The 11584-nt window shown below is 35.7% G+C and overlaps 1 protein-coding gene across 1 annotated transcript; it reads left to right on the plus strand.

The window, feature by feature from the left end:
* Window positions 1-4841: 4841 nt before the first annotated feature.
* LOC106867302 (protein ZBED8-like) lies at window positions 4842-6057 on the plus strand. Its single transcript, XM_089350098.1, has 2 exons — window positions 4842-5423; window positions 5509-6057. The coding sequence occupies exons 1-2, from the start codon at window positions 4842-4844 to the stop codon at window positions 6055-6057; spliced, it is 1131 nt and encodes a 376-aa protein (XP_089206224.1).
* The last annotated feature ends 5527 nt before the right edge of the window (window positions 6058-11584 follow it).

The following is an 11584-nucleotide window of genomic DNA, read 5'->3' on the forward strand; positions in this document are numbered from 1 at the left end:
GCAATCCCATGGTCAGTCATGACCGAAGGGGGTTTCAGCACATATATATATATATATATATATATATATATATATATATATATATATATATATATATATATATATATATATATATATATACATATATATATATATATATATATATACATATATATATATACATATATATATCTATATATACATATATATATATATATATATATATATATATATATATATATATATATATATATATATATATATATATATATATATATATATATACATACATATATATATATATACATACATATATATATATATATATATATATATATATATATATATATATATATATATATATATATATATATACATATATATATACATATATATATATATATACCAGATTAAGCACATAAATGTGAAACAAAGTGGAAAAAATAGTACTCGAATACTGGAGGTAAAGTAATATGCTTCATTAATAAAGCTGCAAAGGCATCACAAAAACTGTGTCAACGAAAGAATGGAAACGAACACATTTCAGTATTGAATGGAGTGTAAACAAATCAAATCAATATTAATGTTAATAAAAGTTTTCAAAATTCTTTTAAAAAATACATAATAATAATAATAATAATAATAATAATAATAATAATAATAATAATAATAATAATAATAATACAAACAAGAAATCAATCTACCTAACAAATACGAAGAAGAAGAAGAAGAAACAACAAAAGCTATAAAACAAATGAAATCCAAACTAAAACTAGAACAGCAACGGACCATGATAAAACGATGGCAAGAAAAGCCCCTACATGGTAAATACTGGGCTAAACTAAATGCGAAAGAAATAGGCAGAGAAAAATCCCAGCGATGGCTGAGAAGCTCAGGACTCAAAGCAGAGACTGAAGGATTTTTAATTGCTGCACAAGACCAAAGCCTCCCCACCAGAAATTACCAAAAACACATAATGAAAAGAAATATAACAAGTAACTGTAGAATATGTGGAGATCGACAAGAAACAATAAATCATATTATCTCTGGCTGCCCAGTCCTGGCTAAGAAGGAATATATTCACAGAAACGACAGAGCTGGGACCTATATACACTGGAAGCTATGCCAACACTATGGAATAACAACAGAAAAAAGATGGTATAAACACACGCCAGAAAAGGTCACAGAAAACGAGAAAGCAACCATACTCTGGGATATGGCAATACACACAGATAGAGAAATTAAGGCGAATAGACCAGATATAGTTGTCAAAGATCATGAAGGAAAAAAATGCCTTCTAATTGATGTTTCAATACCAGCAGATGACAACGTTTCTCTAAAAGAAATGGAAAAACTTTCAAAATACAAAGACCTGGAAATAGAGATAACTCGAATGTGGAATCTAAAAACAGAAACAATTCCTATCATAGTAGGTGCCTTAGGTATAATAAAAAAATATTCAGACAAATACATAACAAAAACAGCAGGACTTACAAATATATATAACATACAGAAAATTGCACTACTGGGTACTGCACACATTCTACGCAAAACACTTTCAATACAGTAAACATAAGAGCACCACAGCAAACCACAGCACATACCCAAGGCGCACAGAGCTGCGCTCGGTAGTGAAGTGAAAGCACGTTATAAAAATAAAACTACTGAATAATAATAATAATAATAATAATAATGCCGATTTTGTAACGATGCGATTGAAAGTATAGACCACCTAATCTCAGGGTGTAGAGTGTTAGCACCTGTAGAATATAAATCAAGACATGACAGAGTTGGCCAGTATTTACACTGGACAATATGTCAGCATTATAAAATCAAAAGCGCTGACAAATGGTATAAACACCATCCTGAAGCTGTGATTGAGGGAGAAAATGTATCGATTCTCTGGGACTTCCCCGTACATACCGACAAGACTATAAAAGCTAATAAACCGGATATTATCATAAAAGATCAGACAAAGAAGACGTGTTTATTAATTGACATGAGTATTCCCTGTGATCATAATATAGCGGCGAAAGAATTTGACAAGATCAGTGAATATAAAGACTTGCTAATAGAAATTGAAAAAATGTGGCACCTCAAGGCGACTACCATACCAGTGATTGTAGGATCTCTAGGAATGATAAAAAAAAAAGGTACTGAAACCTATTTGAAAATGATACCAGGCTTACCATCTCTACAGGAGGTGCAAAAAATCGTGCTAACTGGAACGACTCATGTACTAAGAAGAGCATTATCGCTGTGAAAACAACATCCATTCATGATTTTTTTTTTTTTAAATACATGTTTTACCTGTGAATTTGCGTGTGTAAATTGGGAATGCATACAACGTTTCTCTGCCCTAGGTGTACGGAAAACACTCGGCGAGAAATGGGAAAAAGTTTGAAGAAAGAAAAAAAAACATAATAATAATAATAATAATACGATTCTCAACGAAATTAGTAAACAATCAACACTACTAAGTAACAAGAAGAAAACAAAAATACTGTACAAATACAGCATTACAGAAAAAGACTTACCTGAGGCAGAAGAAAAACTAAAGCAAGACATCCTTGCCAAAGCACAAAGGATCCGCCGGTATGAGAAACGCCAACGTTTCTTTGAACAAAATAAACAGTTCAAATCCAGCCCCAAAAAACTCTACCAAGAACTGGGTAAAAATAAAATAGACATTACTTCAGCACCAACAGAAAAAGAACTAGAGAAATTCTGGAAACAAATATGGTCGGTTAAGCAACAACCCCAGAAAAGGACCATTAAAACAACGAACTTAGTACCTGAGCAACTCTGGGCCTCTATAACAACTGAAGAGGTCACCCAGACACTGCAAAGACTAAGCAACTGGAAGGCACCTGGACACGACAAGATCCCCAATTTCTGGTTACAACACCTGCCAGGAATGCATAAAAAGCTGGCAGAAAACTTTAACAACATACTAGCAGATCCAGAGACAGTGCCTGAATGGCTCACGAAAATGGAAAACCATCTTAATCCCCAAATCCACGGAAACGGAGAAACCACAAAACTATAGACCTATAACCTGTCTCCCTACGATCTACAAAGCCTTTACTGCAATAATATCGCAGAGATTGAGTAAACACCTAGAAAATAACAACCTGTTTCCAGAAGAGCAGAAGGGATGCTGCAAGGGCTCATACGGCCGTAAAAATCAATTATTGATCAATAAAGCCATAACTGAAGACAGCCGCAGAAAGAAGAAAGGCCTCAGTATGGCCTGGGTGGACTACCAAAAGGCTTTCGACAGTGTTCCCCACACGTGGATTCTGGAAACACTAGCCATAAACAAGGTGGCACCAATTATCATAAAATACATAGAGCACTCAATGAACAAATGGCAGACAGTGCTACAGCTCCAAACAAAACAGGGACTTGTGAAAACGAAAGCCATCGCCATTTGAAGAGGAATATTCCAGGGAGACACGCTCTCTCCACTCCTGTTCTGCCTGGCACTCACACCTTTAACAGAATTGCTAAATAGAACTGGATGCGGATACAAATGCTACGGAAAAACAGTCAGCCACCTTCTATATATGGATGACCTAAAATTATATGCAAAAAACGACAAAGAGCTAGAAACACTACTACAGACAGTACACGGCTTTACCAAGGAAATAGATATGAAATTCGGATTAGAAAAATGTGCCAAAGCAACCCTGAAAAGAGGAAAATTAGTTAAAAGTAGCAATATAACACTAGATAAAGCCAATGAGATAAGAGAACAAGACGAAAGCCAACCATATAAGTATTTAGGAGTCAATGAACTAGATAGGATACAACATACACAAATGAAAGAAAAAATAAAGAAAGAGTACTATAGACGAGTTAGATCAATACTAAAAACAGAGCTCAATGCTAAAAACAAGATAATGGGTATCAACACTTTAGCTGTCCCAGTTATAAGCTACAGCTACAACATCCTTAACTGGACACTAAACGAACTATGTAAAATAGACAGGAAAACAAGAAAAATAATGACAGGATATAGGATGCACCACCCAAAATCTGACATAGAAAGGCTATATATACAACGCACAGAAGGTGGCAGGGGTCTTATACAGCTAGAAAACTATTATAAAATAACCACCATAGGACTGCACCATAGGACTGCAAAAACGTATCGTCGTTTCTCTCCTCTGCCGCTCACACACTCCTTGTACTTCTGTATTGCCACTTCATGTTTGGAAGAAATCACTGAACGAACTATATCTCTCGTCCGCTCGTCTTTTTACTTCTGCCTTCATCCGTTCATCCTTATCGTATACGATAACAGTCCTTGTTAGGGCTGTTCTCAGATCAGATCAGAAATAATGACCAGACTCATTAACCATGTCACTACACTTGCATTGGATGCACACACATCCGTGTGCATTGTGAATTTCTGCCTTTGCCGATTCCGCTTCTATGAATTCTTTTTCGAATTTTAACTTTCCTGATGCCTCCGGTAAAGAAAACTTGTCGCCAGTACAGCATTAATTATTTATCATATGGATTTATTGCTTCTCCTCAGAACTGTCAATTACCCATGTCTTCTATGCCAGCAAACTTTGAGCAATGAAGTTATGAAACCTTCACGCTTGAAATATTATTTTGGTTCCAAGCACTCCGACAAAAAAGACAAACCATTGTCATATTTTTTGCAACTGAAGGCCTCTTTCGAAAAGCAGAAAACACTGAACACGATGTTTACGGAAGCAACTGGGCGGGAAAATGATGGTATGATTGCATCGTACAATATTGCATTACTGGTTGCAAAGATCGGGAAGTCCCACACTATAGGAGAAACATTGCTCTGACCTGTCATTGAAGAAGTTCTGTCGACTGTAATGCACAAGAAGTCCGACACAATTATCAAGAAAATTCCACTTAGTAACAATACAGTTTCTCGACGAATAGATGAAATTGCCACCGATGTCAAACATCAACTCATTCAAATTCTCCAGTGTTCTGAATTTTTTATACAAGTGGACGAGTCAACAGTTATAGATAACCAATGTTTGATGATGGTTAATGTTCGATATTCCAATGAATACCTTCAACCTTGTGAGGAAATGTTGTTCACAGAGAACTTGCTGCTTGATTCAAAAGGTACATCTATTTTCAATATGCTTAAGCGTTTCCTTTCTGAACATCATATACCACTGACCAATATTATTGCCTGTGCGTCTGATGGGACCCCTGCTATGGTTGGAAGATACAGAGGTTTTTCATCTCTCCTAAAGCGTGAAATTTCTCAACAAATTTTAACAAATCATTGCGTAATACACCGACATTTAGTGGCAAAAAATACCAATGGTCGGTTAAATGATGCGCTGCAGTTGGTTATCAAAACTGTGAATAAACTGAAATCAAATTCCTTGTCTGATCGAATTTTCCGTCAACTGTATCTGGATAATGATGATGACTTTGTAAGGCTTCTGTACCATACCGAAGTACGATGACTGTCAAAGGGCAACTGTGTTGTTCGCTTGTGATCATATCTTTATTTGAAAGTACTCTTCAAAAGGCTTCATTGATTGCTGCAAAGCGCGATATTTTTTTTTTCTGGGCGATAAATTCACTAAACTTAATGATTTGATTAAGTTGTTGCAAGGAAAGCAAAAAATTCTTGTCGACTGTAAATCATTTATCACCACCTTCATTTCGAAATTGGTCCTGTATAAAATAAACATTTCCAAACGTCAATTGCATCAATTTCCTCAACTGGATCCTTTGAAAGACGAATTGGTTGATGAGGATATCGTTACCTATCGTGACAATCTACAACCATTGCATGATGACATGACGGAGCGATTTCAAGATGTTATTACGTTGAATATTCCAAATTGGTATAAGAAAACGTTTGAAGTCCAAGCAGTCTATTGCGAAGACGACGTTCAGAAGGAGCTAATTGAATTGCAAAATGATAATGAGGCCACAATGCGATATCGGTTTCATGGCAAAGAAGGCTTGTGGTATCATCAAAGTATATTGAATTCTTACCCCAACCTATTTGAAATTAATTTTGCTCGCCTTCCCAACTTCGTACTTGGTCGAATCTGATTTCAGTCACATTCGTACTTTACTTTCTAAAAGCAGAAGTGGACTGGATGTAGCCAAACGAAGAGACTTGCGATTAAAATTGACAAATTTGCAATCAAATGTGTCTGCACTAGCTGCGTCGCATCAACCTCAAGGATCACACTGAAAGCTAAACATGGTGAGTTTGTTGAACATTTAATACATGTATCATTTTTTAGTTTTATTTCATTGAGAAACATTTAGCAATCAAAAACTTCATTCTTCTGAATAACGTTTCAACTCCGAATGCCCATTTTGCAATATTTCATTTCAATAAATATTTCATTTTTTAAGCAACCGTTCTGAATGTGCTTTATTTTTGCGTCCTAAAAATTACTGCACAGGTGGGCGATGAGAACTTTTGTGTGTGGAAAAGTGGGCGATAACGGCAAAAAGGTTGGGAACCCCTGGTCTAAAGCATATTCATCCTGAAAAAAGATGAAGAATTTTTTACTTAGGCATAAACTGCGCCTCATTGAACTTCTGTGCGCTCCGTGTCTGTATGGTGTTGCCCTTTCTAAAACTGACCAGTAGATTTTGAAAGGAGAGGGTTGTCTTTCCTTTAACTGCTATAGATATTTAACGAGACTGGTTACGTTCTATTTTCCGGATATCGAAAGGAATTTCTGTAGGAAATATATATATATATATATATATACGCCTTACTACTCTAAAGCTTTAAAGTATGCTTTTTCAGATATATGAACTACTGAGGATGTGTGTGTGTGTGTGTGTGTGTGTGTGTGTGTGTGTGTGTGTGTGTGTGTGTGTGTGTGTGTGTGTGTGTGTGTGTGTAAGAGGAGATAACCATTTCGAAATGCATGCATCCAAGTGCCTGGTTAGGAGACTCTGTCAGCTGACTCGGTGTATTTACACTTATTTGTCAACAGTGAGAAATTTTCTCCATAACAAAATAATATGAATGGCTTTCTTGCGGTTTCGAATATGTCTCAATCATGAACATGAACACATCACTACTAAACGCTATCACCCTGTAGTTTATTCACGGCTGGTCGCTAAATAGCGGTGATTGAACGATGACGGGAATATCATTCACTCCTGATTACTGACTATAAATAAAACTTCATCCAAATGTAAATTTTGCATTATTTGATTCTCTGTCTAAAGAATTTCTAATATGAGATATGTATCTTACATGTTTCTCCTATATGTACAATTTTGTAATTCCTATCAGCAAATGAAGCACATGTAATGGTGAATAAATAATACCAACAATTGTTTCCATTTTTTTGTTTTGATGTACAATTACTCTGCAAAAAATATATTCCAGTATTTTTCAACTCTTACGCATACCTCACACAAATATAACATCTATAGACAACTTCGAAGTACTGGTATATGCAGATGTACTTCAAGAGAATACAGCTTGGATTATAACTCTACATAATATATATATATATATATGTGTGTGTGTGTGTATGTGTGTGTGTGTGTGTGTGTGTGTGTGTGTGTGTGTGTGTGTGTGTGTGTGTGTGTGTGTGTGTGTGTGTGTGTACATATAAAGATTTACTTTTCGTAATGAGATAAAAAAAAACCAAGGCTGTGTAGATTTTAGAATATTTATAAATAGGTCTTACAGCTGTTTCCCGGATATTTATTATATCCCGAAAGCAAATCTACAGTGGTTTTCGTTGTATCGTTTTTTAACATGCTATGTTTAAAAACATAATATATATCGGAGACAGACGAAAATCATACAGGCAGTGGCTGTGAGAATGCTTGGTACATTTCTACTTATTTGGACGTCGTAAATAGCATGAACTCATAGCTAACAGTATGCTAAGGCGAAACCTAGGTATTTTAATCTAATATTGCTTCTGTTGCATGTACATGATTTTTATTTAGCCGGTCAAGTATCCGCAACAACAGTTATTGTTTATTCACTGTTTTCATTTATCGGTGGCGACAAATTTCTTCTTAGTATGAGGTTTGCTATGAATAAAAGCTACTGAGAAGACCCAATCGATGGAAAAGTATATTGCATTCTCACCAGCTAGGTGAGAATGCTAGGACGATTCTCGTAGGCCACCCATATATATTGTGCTTTTAGAACGTCGTGGTGTATTTATATTAAGTATGAAACACAGATGGCTATATGTATGTATGTATGTATGTATGTATGTATGTATGTATGTATGTATGTATGTAAGTATGTATGCCTGCATGCATGCGTGCGTGCATATATGTATGTACGTGTTATTGTATACACACACACACGTATACACACACACTAAGATACACTTGCACACGCTCACTCACTCACAAAGACTTACTACAAGAGTTCATAAGTCAGAAAAAAGAGCTCACTCAATATATCAGCGAAAGAGTAGGTATAATTTAAATTCCGAGTAATAGATCAAGAATCATGCTATGACCAAACAATGCAGAAATCACAATGTAAGTAGATCTGAAAGGGTAGTCTTACACCGTTGTACCGTTGAATTACAAATAATGCTCATCTGTTATGTTCGGGTTAAAATTTCATCAACATCAAAAATATATGAATTTTCATGGGAGTTATGGCTGTTATGCATAGAATATAATTTCCAAATTGCAGACAAAATTTACAATCGATAAATGTCTTAGAACAACCAGTCTCTCATCTGGGAAGGCCTTGAAATGAATGTTACCAACTGGGGACTATGTGTGTCGCAGTGATAATAAAAAGACTCAAAGGAGGTCTGCAACGAAATAATTTTACTCAACACTTTGCAAGTGAATCAGTGGAGGCAAAGATGCGTCTCATTTACTTGACAATTTATGCACCACATTGCAGAAATCACAATGTAAGTATATCTGAAAGGGTAGTCTTACACTGTTGTACCGTTGAATTACAAATAATGCTCATCTGTTATGTTCGGGTTAAAATTTCATCAACATCAAAAATATATGAATTTTCATGGGAGTTATGGCCGTTATACATAGAATATAATTTCCAAATTTCATAAAGATCTGTTCAGTACTTTTGACGTAGTTTTGGATAAGAAAACAAATGACTAATGTGTGTGTTTGTGTGTGATGGGTGTATATATGTATAGATATCTGTATGCATGTATATATATGTATATATGTGTACATATTACATGTACATCTATATATATATACATCTACACATGTGTATACATATACATGTATGCATATAGATCTATATCTATATATATATATCTATGTATATACGTGTACATATACATGTATATGTATACATATACATCTCTTTCTCTCTTTCTCTCTCTCTGAAAGTATCGAAATGTGATTGTTTCAGTTAGTGGAATAACGTGTACATATACATCTATATGTATACATATACATCTCTCTCTCTCTCTCTCTCTCCCTCTCTCTCTCTCTCTCTCTCTCTCTTTCTCTCTTTCTCTCTCTCTCTCTCTTTCTCTCTTTCTCTCTTTCTCTCTCTCTCTGAAAGTATCTGTCATTACAGTATCGAAATGTGATTGTTTCAGTTAGTAGAATAGTTTCATTTTTAAAGTGAAAGTATTTGACATGAGTGTTTTTGTTTCACTTTTGACACGTAATACTTAAATAGTGGAGGAGATATTATGTTGCCGTGGGCTCGAACTCTGGAAGAAGTTAAAAATTTTTTTGACTAAAACACAACTGGAACCCTAAGTAAGGCATCTGTAAAATTTGAATGAAATTGGTTGCGTAGTTCTCGAGTTTTAGGGATTCACACAGACAGACAGACAGACAGACAGACACACATTCTCATTTTTATATATATAGATGAAACACAGATGGCTATATGTATGTATGTATGTATGTATGTATGTATGTATGTATGTATGTATGTAAGTATGTATGCCTGCATGCATGCGTGCGTGCATATATGTATGTACGTGTTATTGTATACACACACACACGTACACACACACACTAAGATACACTTGCACACGCTCACTCACTCACAAAGACTTACTACAAGAGTTCATAAGTCAGAAAAAAGAGCTCACTCAATATATCAGCGAAAGAGTAGGTACAATTTAAATTCCGAGTATCATGCTATGACCAAACAAAGCTACCAGATGGTTTCATGCTCTCTGTCAGGAAGTGAGACTGTACAATCATGAAGCATGATTGACCGGAGCTGTATAGCCAGAGCTCTTTTGCTCTGGAAATACAAACACATTCGATTACGTGGAAATGCAAGGGAAAAACAAATCATTTTGCTTGAGGGAAGCCCCCACCCGGCTCCCGCCCCAAAAGAAACTGAAATCTGAGAAAACGAGAAACTTTTATTGAGCTGAGAGGAAGGATTGATGATAAAGCAAGTTATTTATATATATGCATGAGAGGAAAAGAGAATGAGAGAGAGAGAGAAAGAAAAGCAGCGAGAGACGAAGAGAGAGATAAAGAGAGAGAGAGAGAGAGAGAGAGAGAGAGAGAGAGAGAGAGAGAGAGAGAGAGAGAGAGAGAGAGAGTCAGTGAGGTAAGAAAGAAGGAAAGAATGTCTGGTCAATGAGAAAGGAATAAGTATAAAACGATCGCCAGTCTTTACAGAAAGTTGAGACTTTCAGAATGTAGATGGGGGAAGGGAGTAAAAGTCTCTGTTTCGGAGTCGGTACTTCTTGCTGCTGCTAAAATATGGCTTGTATTTTTCAATCAATCTGTCAATGTACCTTTTTCTTTCAAAAGCCACATGTGCCTGACTAGAAGTGTAACATTTCGCCTATCCTGGATCTTGAAAGCGGACCTGTGGTTGTTCAAACAAATCTTGAAGGAACTTTTCGATGTTCTGAAGTCCCTCTGAGATCTTTGGATGCGATCTCCACTTTATATACGACGGCCTCCAAGTGGTTATATGTTGTACCTCTGCATGACTAGCCTACCTCTATACTAGGTTTGTGACTATTAGCTAAGATCCGCTTCATATTTGCTGCACAGCTAAGAGATCTTTAGTTTGTGTGTTTGAATAGTTTTCGATCTTTATGTACTGATGGAAAATGTTTATCTATTAATCTAAAGAAAGCTCATCCTCCACAGTTCTTAACATTTAAAGAGAATGGGAATGTGAGCCAAAATACGTAACGGTGGTGTTTTCTTTTTATGAGACCTTTTTATGGACCTTATTCCTAACCTGGTCGTTGAAACTGCTTACTGTCAGGACGATGTTATAGTAAGGATCCGCCCAGTGAAAGAACTCCTTACTATAAATTAAATCTTATTCATACGTGTAGAGATTGAGCCTGCATATTTTATAATGATACTCCACTACTATGAATAATAATATTATGTTTAACTTCATTTGAAATGAAGAGATTTAGTGAAGTGGTTAGTTTAACCTGGCACTCTACCGTATCTGCCGCTCACAGTGACTCTCTACAAGGTCGCTGCAGTCAAAGACGACAGCGTGGAGGAAGAGGTGGAGTCACTCTTCACAGTTCACATTTCAAAAATAGGAAGATACTACGTGGTCGCTTGAACTACTAGAAATAGCAGCCAAAAATCTTTTGCTGCTTTAAGACTACGTAATGTAGTT

This window comes from Octopus bimaculoides, chromosome 4 (assembly GCF_046866305.1).
Source record: "Octopus bimaculoides isolate indiv1 chromosome 4, ASM4686630v1, whole genome shotgun sequence".
Lineage (NCBI taxonomy): Eukaryota > Metazoa > Mollusca > Cephalopoda > Octopoda > Octopodidae > Octopus > Octopus bimaculoides.

What these genes read in the sequence shown, in the direction of transcription:
- LOC106867302 (XM_089350098.1), top strand. Translation starts at nt 4,842, where the DNA reads ATGCACAAGAAGTCCGACACAATTATCAAGAAAATTCCACTTAGTAAC. An exon ending in TGGATAATGATGATGACTTT is followed by an intron (nt 5,424 to 5,508) that starts GTAAGGCTTCTG and finishes TTTATTTGAAAG; the next exon opens with TACTCTTCAAAAGGCTTCAT.